This window comes from Pipistrellus hanaki (assembly GCF_964339955.1).
Source record: "Pipistrellus hanaki genome assembly, chromosome: 2".
NCBI lineage: Eukaryota > Metazoa > Chordata > Mammalia > Chiroptera > Vespertilionidae > Pipistrellus > Pipistrellus hanaki.
Window position 1 is genome coordinate 75,114,272 of NC_140504.1, and position 14,340 is coordinate 75,128,611.

Consider the following 14,340-nt stretch of genomic DNA (forward strand, 5'->3'; position numbering starts at 1 on the left):
CCTCAGCCCCCGCCACCGTGGCTTTGTGTGGATGTCCAGAAGACTTCTAGTCTAATTAGCATATTACCCTTTTATTAGTACAGATTATACAACATGAGCTTTAAGGTAGAATTGCATTAGTAGAAATGAACAGACATCTCATTTAAAAATGTTTATTGGTTTGATATGATTCAAATTCACTTGTTTATGACAAAAATCAAGTCTTTAAGAATAGGATTGCTTGTCCTAGCTGGTTTTGCTCAGTGGCTAAAGCTCAGCCTGAGGACTGAAGGGTCCCAGGTTTGATTCTGGTCAAGGGCACACACCTGGGTTGCAGGCTTGATCCCCAGTAGGGCACATGCAGGAGGCAACTAATCAATGAATCTTTCTCATCATTGATGTTTCTATCTCCCTCTCCCTTCCTTTCTGAAATCAATAAAAATCTATTTTTAAAAATCCTATCTAATAAAAGAGTAATATGCAAATTAACAATCACTCCAATACACTCACAAGTCATGCCCACCAGCTAATCAGGAGCGAGTATGCAAATTAACCCAACCAAAATGGCTGTGGCCATGGAGCAAGCAGGAGGCTTGGGTTTCCCTGGCAATGGAGGAAGCCAAGCTTTCCACACACCTTGGTGGACCCAGGCCTCCACTCAAGGCTACAAAGTTTTGATGACAGAAGATAAATAAATCCCAACAAAAATGGCTGTTGCCATGGAGGGAGCAGGAGATTTGGCTCTGCTCAATGCCACAAAGTTTCAAGTATAGAAGATAAATAAATCTCAGATTCCAGGACCTCTGCTTGGGTCACTGGGGGGAGTGGCTGGCTTGCAAACCACCACAGGCCCCTCACCCAGGCTGACTCACGCCCCAAGGGAACCCCCATCCTAATCCAGGACACCCTTCAGGGCAAACCACCTGGTCCCCACCAGTGCACCAGGCCTCTATCTTATCTAATAAAAGAGTAATATGCAAATTGACTGTCACTCCAACACACAAGATGGCTACCCCCATGTGGTTAAAGATCCTGTCCCTATGTAGACACAAGATGGCCAACACAAGATGGCCAGCAGGGGAGGGCAGTTGGGAGGGACCAGGCCTGCAAGGGAAGGCAGTTGGGGATGATCAAACGAGCAGAGGAGGGCAGTTGGGAGGGACCAGGCCTGCAAGGGAAGATAGTTTGGGGGGGGGGGGGCCGCCCAGGCCTGCAGGGGAGGGCAGTTAGGGGCAAACAGGCTGGCAAGGGAGCAGTTAGGCTACCAATTAGGCTGGCAGGGCAGTGGTTAGGGGGTGATTAGGCTGGCAGGCAGAAGTGGTTAGGGGCAATCAGGAAGACAGACAGGTGAGCAGTTGGGAGCCAGCAGTCCTGGATTGTGAGAGGGATGTCCTACTGGGATTGGGCCCAAACAGGCAGTCGGACATCCCTCGAGGGGTCCCAGATTGGAGAGGGTGCAGGCTGGGCTGAGGGACACCCCTCCCCCCCATGCCCGAATTTCATGTACCGGGCCTCTAGTAAAAGAATAAGATTGCTTTGCTATCAAAGCCAAATAAGGTGTATCATTTGTTGTCCCTGATGAAGTCTGAGCAGCTCAGTTGCTAAAAACTTCACTGGGTTTTTATCAAATAAAATCCATGGAGAAGCAACAATGCCCACCATGCATTTAGGCTATAAAGACCAAAAGTTGAGGAGGACGGAGTGTTTCTGGGGTAGGAGACAGTGAGGATCAGTGGCTGGGAGGCAAGGAAGACATGGGAATGCCCAGTGCATGGAAGCACTGGAGGTTCTGGGATATTCAAATCTTCTGGGGGTGGGGTCAGGCCCTGCACTCCAAGAGGTCAGGTCTGGAGGTGCATTTCTGAGGATCCCTTTCCTGTGAGGCTCCTCCTCCTCCTCTATACCCTCTAACCTGCCCATTTGGATCAAGGGGGTGGGAAGCAGGTATGCAATGCCTGGGTGGGATGTCCCTCAGTCTGGGATCTCTCCGGGGCGGGGGCGGGGTATTTGTATTGGTTTATTTGATTCTTCGTACATGCTGAAGAGGGTGGCAGGGGAGTGTCTGCCAGACATGGTTTCCTTCTGCCTGCTCGTCAGAGCTTCCCTGTGTGATGCTTTTACCTTCCTTCACCACTGCCCCGAGATAACGTGCATGAGATCACCAGGGATGAAACTAGGGCCCTCGGTGTATTGCATGGAGATTGTACTCCACAGGAACCTGCCTGGTCCAGGGAGGGTTGGGGTCATTCACTGCGGAAAAGGCTCGATTTAAACAAAGCCGCTGCTTAGATAGGCACCAGCTAAGGCATTTGTGTAGAATTTATCATCCCTTCTGACAGTTTCCTTGGAAATCACAAACTCAATATAGCAGAGCCAGGGGCTGCCCCCGGGCTGGGTGGCCTCTGGGTTGGGCCGCACAGGGACTGCCTCCACTGGGGGCCGCTCAGCGTGGAGGTCCTCCTGGTGATGGCAGTCCCTGCCCACCCACTCCTGCTGTGCATGCCTCCTGCTGAGCGGTCATGTTACGGCATCCCGGTTAATTTGCATAGTCTGTAAATGCTGGTCACAACTGAGAAAGGTAGCACACCTCCGTTACTTTTCCTGTCTTCAACTACATTCTGTTTTCCCCGGAGTTAATAATTGTTCCTTATCTCCAATCCTGCCTCTCTGCTTTTCTATGTATCTAACTAGTAACCTAGTGCACAAAATTCGTGATTGGGGGTGGGGGTCCCTCAGCCCTGCACCCTCTCCAATGAGGGTCCCCTTGGGGGATGTCTGACTGCTGGTTTAGACCTGATCCACCTAACAGTTGCACATCCCTTTCACAATCTGGGACTGCTGGCTCCTAACTGCTCATCTGCCTACCTGCCTGATCGCCCCTAACTGCCCTCCCCTGCCAGCCTGATCTTGCCCCCAACTGCCCCCCCACTGCTGGCCTGATCTTGACCCTGACTGCTCTCCCTGGCCAGCCTGATTGCCCCTAACTGCCTCTGCCTGCCTGATTGCCCCTAACTGCCCTCCCCTGCTGGCCTGATCTCGCCCCCAACTGCCTTCCCCTGCCAACCTAATTGCCCCTAACTGCCTCTGCATCAGCCCCCACCACCATGGCTTTGTCCAGAAAGAAGTCGGACATCTGGAAGATGGCTTGTCGACCCAGTCTAATTAACATATTATCCTTTTAGTAGTATAGATTGTATAGGATTGCTTAATTGGGGTGGGAGGTGGGGGTGGAGTCTTTTTCAGCAGGAGGAGATGCTCTTGGCAGACAAAAATACATAATCCCTGTATCTAGACTGATAGCCAGCCATATGAACTATACTGCCAACTGGTCATTGAAAAATTGAATTCCTTTCTTACCTCTTACACCAAACAGCTGTTGCCCTTAAAACCCCTTCTCAGCCCCCACCTTAGGTTCTGCCTTTCGCAGTTCACCCAGATTAGGTTCTGATTGGTCGGTTTCTATGCCAGTCAGCATCAAAAGCTCTGCCACCTAGGCAGCCATTGGCTCCTCTCAGGTCACCCATATTTGGTTCTGATTGGTCAGTTTCTATGCCAGTCAGCGTCTCCAGGCCTATCTCTGGGCTTGATCAGAATGATGGGGCTGAACAACAGACCCTGTGGCTGCTGGCAAGGCCTGGAGAGAAAGAAAGGCAAGGGCTGATCAGCTTCCATGGATCTGGGCCTGATCCACAGCCCCCTCAGCAGTCAGTGCAAGGTTGCCATGGAGCCCGCAGCACTGACTGCAGCACTGACTCCCAGTGTTTGGTCATTCTTTTGGTCATTTTGGATGTTATGGACCATGGCTCTATAGATAGATACTACTTCAAACCCATTATTCTACACTGCTTATGGAGCACATTACAGAGTCAATCAATTTCACTACAGCCTTCCCAAACTCTATAATCTGGACCAGTTTTTCTCTACTTGTCCGGTTATTTTTATAAAAGATATTTCACTATCACTCTAGGATCTCCACTATCATCCAGAGGATTCATTCCCCCATTCTCCTGTGCTTATTTTCCTTCCCTCCTTTTTCCCCCCCTTGGTTTATTCCCTTGTTTTTGATGAGTACTCCTCTCAGTGGCTACCTTAGTAAAAGGTATGGAAAGTAAATTCTTAAGATTTTGCATGGCTGAAGATGTCTTAATTCTACAATCACAACACATTGATACAGCCTAAGAACACAATTCCATTTTCTCCTTTGACTATTCCAGGCAATGCACAATCATATTACACCTTCCAAGGGTTGCTACTGAAAAGTTTGATGCTATTCTGTATCCTTGTCCTTTACACGAAATCTCCTTTTCTTCTCATGAAGTCTGTAGACTTTTCCATTGTCTTCAATCTTAACTGTTATTAATGATGTACCACGGTGTGAGGATATTTTCATCCACTACATTGAGCTCTCAAAAGGACTTTTAACTAAAAACTCATATTTAGTTCTTAAAATATTGATTGCTGATTTCTCTCCCCTCTATTTTCTGTCCTCTCTGAAATTCCTACTATTTGGGTATTAAGCCTCCTAAACATGACCCCCTTACTTTCTTTTCTTTCCAATTTTCTATTCTTTATCCTTTTGCTCTGCTTTCTGAGAGAGTGCCTCTATTTTATCTTCTTTTATTTGGGGTTTCAATTTCTACTATTCTATTATTATTTTCTAAAAACTTATTTTTACGTTTTTTGTTCTTGATATGCTACTAGTTTTGTTTTTTTTTTTTGTTTGTTTATTAATCCTCATCAGAAGATATATTTCCATTGATTTTTCAGAGAGAGTGGAAGGGACTGGGAGATATTGATTGGTTGCCTTCCACATGCACCCCAACTGGGGTCTGGATTAAGCCTACAACTGAGGTATATGTCCTTGACTGGCATTGAACCCATGGCCACACTACAGGCCAATGCTCTAACCAATGAGCCAAACCAGCTAGTGCATACTCTACTAGGTTTTTGAAATGTTCCCCTAAATAAACTCTACTTCCTTTAACTTATTTTTCCTGTTTGTTTACGTTCCTTAATTCATAATGTTTTTGTCCTCAAATGTCTGGTGATCCTTTGCCACTTCTCATATGTATTAACAAACACTGTGAAGCTGAACTGGAATTGTGATAAGCATTTTAGGTTTGTCAAAGGTGGTCTTCCTTCTGGTGTATCTAGCTAAGCCATTTCCTTGGGAATCTCTGATGTTAATACCAGAAGCTCTTTTCTCTTAGGCTGGTCCGATTCCTTAAAGATGACTTTATATCTCGTGCCTACCTCCTGTGTCTTCTGGGAGAAGCAGAAGGTAGGAGAGGGTTATATTTGGTATGAAAACTTCCAGTTACTCCTTATTTTCAGTTCAGCACTACCACACACAGTTGTTCTTCAGTCCAGTGACACTCTGTTTGATTCTCTGCAGAGAATAAACCTTCAACCTTCTTTTGGGATAAGGATATAAGACTGTGTTCTCTTTTCAGCCCTACCTCTCTTATTTCCAATTTCTACCAACATCAAGCCTCTGTGGGGATCTGCAATGTAAATTAGCCCTCCAGCTTTCCCCAGTACTGGCTTACAATTCAGCTTTCTCTGTTAAGAGAAAAGGTCTTAAGTCTGTTAGGTCATTCATTATTTATCAGACCAGATCAACATTCATCAGATATCCAGCTTCCAAAATCTGAGCGCCATTGTTTTTTGTTCTATTTTGTTTGTCATTTTTGTCATTCCCACTCCTTTTGCCCTTGTGGGTTAATGTCTTTAAGCCAAGGTCCCTTAATCATTAGTGACATCTGAGGAGGAGATGAAAGTTAAGTGTCATTGGAACACCCCTTTGAACAGTTTATGTGTTTTATTAAAACCTGAAAGCATAAATCTTTCCCCTACAGATAAAGGGATGAGTAAATTTCCTTAGTCACCTGGGAGGATTTCCTTTTATAAATATCTCACTTCAAAGTTTCAAAGCTAGAAAACAACTTCTATCTCTGCAATAGTTTTTGTATATTCTCTGTTGGTTTTTAAAAATACTTCATAGATTCTTGTCTTTGGGCTGCATACATAGGAAATCATTGTGAATCCTTCCGAAAAAGAATGGAATCATGGCACAAAATGTTTCATTTAATATTCTATCTCCAAAATTTTAACTTTAAACTCTAAATAATAAAATTATGCTAAGCGAAATAAGCCAGTCAGAGAAAGATAAATATCACATGATCTCACTCATTTGTGGAATATAATGAACAACATAAACTGATGAAAAATAGGTCCAGAGACATAGAAGCATCGAACAGACTATCAAATATCAGAGGGAAGGTAGGAAGAGTAGGAGGTGGGGGGAAGGGAAAGATATCAACCAAAGGACTTGTATGCATTCATATAAAGCATAACCAATGGACATGGACAGTAGGGAGGTGAGGGCCTGTGCTGGGGGTGGGAGTGGGCTGGGAGAAGCCAATGGGGGAAAAGGAGACATCTTATCTAATAAAAGAGTAATACGCATACCTCCACTACACCCACAAGAAACACCTACTTGCCAATCAGGAGCGAGTATGCAAATCAACCTAACAAGATGGCTGTGGCCATGGAGTGAACAGGAAGCTTGGATTTCCCCGGCAATGGAGGAAGCCAAGCTTTCTGCACACCCTGGCGGGTCCTGGACTCCACTCAAGGCTACCAAGTTTCAATTATAGAAGATAAATAAATCCCAACAAAAATGGCAGTAGCTAAGGAGCTAGAGAGAGCAGGAGGCTTGAGTTACCTCGACGATGGAGGAAGCCCTGGCCTGTCTTGGCCTCCACTCAAGGCTACAAAGTTTCAATTATAGGAGATAAATAAATCCCAACAAAAATGGCTGTAGCCACTGAGCAATCAGGAGGCTTGGCTCTGCTCAAGGCTACAAAGTTACAATTTTAGAAGATAAATAAATCCCAGATACCAGGGCCTCCGCTTGGATCACTGGGGGATGTGGAGGCCAGCAAACCACTACAGGCCCCTTGCCCAGGCCACCCCCCAAGGGAACCCCCACCCTGATCTGGGACACCCTTTAGCGCAAACCAGCTGGCCCCCACCCGTGCACCAGGGCTCTATCCTATCTAATGAAAGAGTAATATGCAGATTGACCATCACTCCAACACAGAAGATGGCTGCCCCACGTGGACACAAGATGGCTGCCAAATGATGGCCTGGAGGGATGGGCAGTTGGGAGGGACCCAGGCCTACAGGGGAGAGCAGTTGGGGGGAGGGCAGTTAGGGGTGACCAGGTCTGCAGGGGAGGACAGTTAGGGGCAAACAAGCTGGCAGGGTAGCAGTTAGGCATCAATCAGGCTGGCAGGTGAGCAGTCAAACACCACTCAGGCGGGCAGGAAATTAGTTAGGGGGTGATCAGGCTGGCAGGCAGAAGCAGTTAGGGGCAATCAGAAAGGCAGGCAGGCGAGCAGTTCGGAGCACCCCTTGAGGTGTCCCAGATTGGAGAGTGTGCAGGCTGGGCTGAGGGACACACACTCCTGTGCATGAATTTCATGCACTGGGCCTCTAGTATGTAATATTTTCAACAATAAAGAATTAAAAACAAAACAAAACAAAACAACAACAACAAAAATAAATAGAAAAGTCAATTTAAAAAAAAAAGAAAAAGAAAAGAAATTGGTCCAAGGGCCTTCTTGTTTATAATGCTAGGAAATTTCAGAATTCTGGAAGCAAAATGAAGAGATAAATTCAGAATATCTTTCACAGATAGATTTACATAAAAAGTCTAGTAAGTTAGCCGAAACTGGTTTGGCTCAATGGATAGAGCGTCAGCCTGCGGACTGAAAGGTCCCGGGTTCGATTCCAGTCAAGGGCATGTACCTTGGTTGCGGGCACATCCCCAGTAGGGGGTGTGCAAGAGGCAGCTGATCGATGACTCTCTCATCGATGTTTCTAACTCTGTATCTCTCTCTCCCTTCCTCTCTGTACAAAATCAATAAAATATATTTTAAAAAATTAAAAAAAAGATGTTAATTAATAATAAGTGGTGGAATGAATCTTCTACACTCAAAAGCCCAATTGCTTTTTAACTACTATTCCATGATGCCTACTTAAAATTGGGACAACTAGCTTACCTTGCAGAAAATTGCTGTAACAGTTACATTAAAAATATGGCAACAGAAGAGCACAAAAGTATTTCCAGTAATGAACCCTCCTTACAAAGACTTGGGAAGATGCAAAGATAATGAATCAGAAAAGTCAGACATAAAAATTAGGCGACAAGACCAGAGTTGGCAAATGGCACAGTGATGTTGGATTGTTACTGACACCTAGTGGCCTCACTGTTACAAAATAAAAAATAAATAAAGGGAAGAGAGAGCTATGATAGAGCAGAGAGAGCTATGATGTAAAATTCAAATGACTATATCAACCTATTTTTAGTGGTTACTGTGCTTTGAATTACTTTATGAACAATAGTGGGGTTTGATGCATGCTATATCTTCACTGTGAACAATAATAAGTACTTGCAAATAAAAATCAAGGCTGAAAATATGCTTTTGGTGTCTTCTCTGGAATGTTCCTCTGCAACCTATGTTTATATGGGAATCAGTTCCTTAACTTTCATCACTTCTTCACCACAATCCAAGAAACTAAGTAGGTTGTGTTCACAGAAAAATTCTAGTAGTTATGCTAGAATCACTAGAGGTTCTCAATTAAGTTTCACTTAATTATAAAATTATGACTAGAATGTTCTTTGCAGTTTTTTACTTTTTAATGTTTTAACTTTTAAAATTTATTTCTTTTTTTATTGATTTTTTTTTTTTTTTTTTTTTTTTTTTTTTTTTAGAGAGGAGGAAATGAGAGAGGGAGAGAAAGAGGGAGAGGGAGAGAGGGAGAAGGGGGGGGGGGGATTGGTTACCTCCCACATGCATCCTGACATGGGATTGAACCCAAAACCTGGGTATGTGCCCTGACTGGGAATTGAACAGGCAACTTTTTGGTATACAGGACGATGCTTCAAGCAACTGAGTCACACTGGCCAGAGTGTTCTTTGCACTTTAATGGTAAATGTTATGATGGCTATGAATGAGAAAAATCACTAATAGTCTGTGCAGTTAATTAAAATACCACATTTTACTAACACATGAAAAATATTTATCAGATGTAAACTTAGTACTTTGAACCAAAGAAATATTATGCCATTGTATGGGTGGGTAAGCAGCTAAATATATCTTATTTATTCCCCAATATAGTAAGCTTGTTCAGGCATAAACTTAATATTTGGTTCAAAGATCTAACACGACATGCAGAAGAGGAAAAGAAATCACACAGAACTGTAATCAAATGTTAGTTTCTCTCTGGCCTGGTGGCTCAGTTGGTTGGAGCATTGTGCCATACACCAAAAGGTTTCAGGTTCCATTCCTGGTCAAGGCACATACCTAGGTTGTGTGTTCAATCTCCGGCCGGGATATGTATGGAAGGCAACCAATCAATGTTTCTCTCTCACATCAATGTTTCTCTCTCTCTCTCTCTCTCTCTCTCTCTCTCCTTTCTCTCTCTCTCTCTTTCTTCCTGTCTTTCTAAAACTCAATAAAAACTATCAAGTGAGAATTAAAAAAAAGGTTAGTGTGGAAAGTTAAGTTGATAGCCCAAGATGAAAACTTAAATTTACAATATATTATTATTCACCTTTATTTAGAGCAGGGAGATGCCTGATAGGAATGATCCTTAGTTGCTCTGCTTATAAGCAAAAATTTCTTGGCCTCTCAGTGTCCTGAAACCTAAAGAACTAGGTTTCATTCATTTTTACTGCTCTTTGTGGGCTACTGTGCTTCCAGCAATTCCTGTAACTAGTAGACAATATAAACTTGGGAAAAATAATTTATTTTTATTTTGTTTATTATTTCAAGTATTACATATGTCGCCTTTTACCCAGATTGAGCACCCCTGCCACTTCCACCCTGAGGGCAAGCTCCTACCATCCCAGTGTCTGTGTCTATTGGTTATGCATACGTACAAATCCTTTGGTTGATCTCTACCCTCCCGCCTTAACATATCTTAAATCTTAATTTATTCCCTGATATAGTAAGATTGTACCAACCTATGATAGCTATTTTCGATGAATAACAAATAGAGCTGCTATATACAAATCAATAGAATACCAGTATTTATAATTCTCAATATGAGTGTTAAAAGTTGTGTAAATATGTTATATATGTAAAAGAGATGCCTGGTGCATGAAATTCGTGCACAGGAGGGGGGGTTGCGGGAATCCCTCAGCCTGGCCTGCGCCCTCTTGAAATCCAGGACCCCTCAGGGGATGTCCACCTGCTTACAGGGGGATCAGGCCTAAGCCGGCAGGCAGGCATCCCTCTCACTGTCCAGGATCCCTCTTGCAGTCCAGGACCTCTCGCTCCTTACAGCCTTGCCTGCTCGCTGCTTCTTACTGCTCAGCTAGCTGCTCCTTAGTGCTGCCATGGAGGCAGGAGAGACTCCAGCCACCACCACTGCGCCCACCAGCCATGAGCCCAACTTCTGGCTGAGTGGCGCTCCCCCTGTGGGAACGAACTGACCACCAGGGGGCAGCTCCTACATTGAGCATCTGGCCCCTAGTGGTCAGTGTGTATCACAGCGACCAGTCCTTCCACCGGGTAGTTTTTCTATTTGCATATTAGGGTTTCATTATATAGGATTAAGATATATAGGAAGTAAAACATTCTTAAAATACATGCCATGCAGAATTATTTTAGTTATTGACAGTAAGATTAACATTTGTCCCAAACTTCAAATATGCTTCCATTACTAGATCTCTTAGAAATGTATTGCTATAAATTAAAAATATTTCTATAGTTGTCACTATATTGACTATAAAAAGCAAACACTTTAAGTAAATCCTTTAGAAAAATGTAATGGAAGTAAATGGAGCAAGGTATTAGATACTTACTGTAGTGTATTTTCTGACAGCAGAAATAAACGGAAACAAGAGGAGAAAAAGGCAGTGATATAATAAAAATAAAATGTTATAAAAGGAAAGAAAAATGTCAATGGAAAGGAAATACAGATTGAAGATGGACAGTATTTTGTGATGTACCTTGAAGCCAGTCTACACCTTCTTGCAATCCTTCTCCTTTTATGGCATCACTAGCACTGAAATAAAATCCACAAGAAACGTATCTATTTCATTACATTGTAGAACTATAAGAACAAATAATTGCAATTTTTCCATATGGCAAATTAATATATTCTAGTAACACGTATCTGAGCAAAACTGGTTCAATGAAACAAATGAACATAAAAATAAAAAGTCTGAGCATCTCAGAGCAACAAAATTATCCGTAACTTATATTGACATAATTTTTATGACACTTGGAAAAGTGTACCAATAAAAGGTTATTATTTTAGGAACAGTACTCAGACTGACATTACTTTGAGTAATATTTCCAGTGGTGGAAAAGTTTTATAGAGTCCCCCTTCCTATATTACCCACCTCTAATGACTCAAGAGTAGTTACTTATTAGAAATGCTTGACTTAGGTTGTAATTTAGCTACAGGATGCAGAGACTTTTTTGAAATGGAGTTTTATTTCTATACAGTATAAACCTGTAATTATAACTTTGGTGAACTGGTAGAAAAAAAAATCCCAATAGATTTCAATAATAGTTTTTTCTTATTGGCTTCAGGAACCTAAATAGGTTATTTAACGCTCCTGTCTTCAGTTTTAACATCTGTAAAATGGGGAGATATTATAATTGACCTTACAGAGTTATTAAGGAAATTGAATATTTGAGATATGTATATAAAACAGGTTTTTTTCATGGTCTTAGAATTAAGATTAAATCCTTATTGTGATATTTTATAAAAAATTATAATTAAATTTTAAATCAAAAGAATAAAATACAAAGGATTTATTGAGTATCAATATTTTCCAAGACATATACTGATACTTTCTTATAATATTTTACTGATCTGGTAGTTATTTCTTTTCAAAATATAATCATATAATAGCCTTTAATATACATAATTAGATTTTCTGAATTAGGGTTTCTTTTAGTGTGCTGAAGCATGATTTTAAAATGTACTAAATAACCTAAAAGAGTTAATTTGATTATAATCCAAGAAGAAATTTCCTCTAAGAAATTACTTATTAGATTAAGAATATGATATATTTTAAAATAGGAAGACAGAAACAAACACCATGAGATACAAAATTATTCAAGCAAACTGTGGATTACCCATATCAATAGCAAAACATCCGTAACTAAAATATTTATATAAAAAATATCAATGCATTGATTTTATCATACACCTATAGTCCCAAATAAGATTACAGATTCAAATAAATATCATAATGAAGAAATCCCTCCCTTTTGGTGAGGAGTCACTCTCACCAAAGAAGGATAAATGCATTTTCAATTTTATACATGGTTTAAAAATATTGTAAAAAAATAAAAAAACAAACTTAAACAAAGCAATAATTAAAACTTAGTGAATAAAACCCTGCCTGCATCTTTTCCTACTAAGTCCCAACTGTTTGAATTTTACTTTCCTTTCAAATAAATGATAGACCTGCAACTAAATAAAAGCAGTCTTCACCACGTTCGGGAGGGGCCCTAGAGCTCTTGCTCCAGTCAGCTTGGGCTCCTTGCTATTCCTGAAACACACCGGGTTCTTTCTCATCCACGCCACTGCTGGCCGGTCTACCTGGAAAGCTATTCCTCCACTCCTCTGTGAACTGCTCCTGACTTCAGTTAGATTCCAGAGAGGGAGCATCTCTCATCATTTTTATCTCATTGTTCTACTTTGTTTTTCTTCACCTTCCCAGCTGACATTTTATACATTTATTTACCTCTTTTATTATCTCTCTCTTAAAAGGTAGTAAGTAAGCAGAAATATACACATAATCACATCAGGAATTGAGTTAAAGAACACACAGGAAGAACAATACTGCAATTAGATCCTGAAAATCAGAGTTGACTACATGTCTCTATAATCTTTTATTGCCAGTAAATTTAATTGTATGAAAGGCAAGAGAGATGCAATATTTTATCTCAACATCACTGTACATTAGTTTTATCTCTAAAATTGTAAAAGAAGGATAAATGTATTTTCAATTTTATACATGGCTTAAAAATATTGCAAAAAAACTTAAACAAACAAAGCAGTAATTAAAACTTAGTGAAATGTCCAGAACTCAAAATTATAGGCAGATTTAAAGAAATAATTGGCATTCTTCTATAAATTATACAGAAAACACAGCAACTAGAAATATAATGTTCCACATCTTTATAGAATCAGGATATTACTTTGTATCTCAATAAAAAATATTTAGATGTCACAAATGAATAAAATTTTTAAATCTCAAGGGCTAATTAGTTTAAGTAGAGATTTTTTCCACTTACAAAATTAACTTCTACTTCAAAATTAATGTAGGACTGCATCTTTTACTAATTAGACCCATGTTTTTGAATGTTATGCTTTCTATCAAAGCACTCACAATACCTTTAATACAATGGAAAAATAAAAATTTATTCTACTCTAGACATTATCAATTTAGATGATTTACCTAAATGATACAAAGAAATGCAAAGGTTATATTGTAAGATATTTCTCTACTCCCAAATCCTTCCTCTCTTTATGAACAAAATATCACAGAACCTCAAATTCCAAGTGAAGAAGCATTTAGGACACATTAACTTTTCTTTTGATTCCAGAGTAAGGAGGGTTTAACTGAGATATGCAGTGTTTCACTCCTGGGGAGAGGTTGTGAGTACTGAGGAGTGTCAAGAGTTTCCTCAGCTCTCTTCTATACCATTACTCTCTTAGCACCAAGGCTAGCTCTTCAAGTTCTTCTCTGAGCTCTACTAACTCGTCACTTCGTATTTTGTTTCTTTTTCTAAAGTCAGTGGATTCTCTGCCTCTGTGTGCAGTCTTTTTCCATAGATACTATCATAAAAAACGAGAAGGATATCTTGTAGTGGTGGGGAGGTAGGTGGTGGATAGAGCGAGCTTAATGACAGGTAGTAGCAGGCACTAAAAAACACTATCTAATAAACAATGTAAAATAAGTTCAGATATTATTTATGATTTCAACCTTATTAGTATGTTCAAACAAGGTATTTCCATTTCCATTTATTCATATAAACAATATTTATTGTGAACCTACTAAGTACCATGTACTACTATTTCAGGGGTTACAGAGTGAAAATAAAACCCCGGTCTCATGGTGCTAATGCATTAGTGTAAGAAGAGAGACTATAAAACAAAGAAAAGAAGAAAAAGGTCATATGGCAACAGAAAAAGCAAAGTAATAAGGAAAAAAATGAGGCAGAGTATGGCAGAGTGATATTTTAGACAATTATCAGGGGAGGTCCCTCTCCTGAAGAGAGCGCAATAGCAAGTCAAGAACATTATTTTGCAGAATGGTTT

General features: G+C 40.8%; 1 protein-coding gene across 2 annotated transcripts in view; it reads right to left on the reverse strand.

Moving 5' to 3' along the window:
- ARL6 (ARF like GTPase 6) overlaps positions 1-14,340 on the reverse strand; it is a 47,945-nt gene that overhangs the window by 2,088 nt on the left and 31,517 nt on the right. For both annotated transcript variants that reach the window (XM_084875531.1, XM_084875530.1), the window contains one exon: positions 11,006-11,061. In XM_084875531.1, the coding sequence (XP_084731657.1) occupies positions 11,006-11,061 (56 nt within the window). The remainder of the gene's footprint in view (positions 1-11,005; positions 11,062-14,340) is intronic.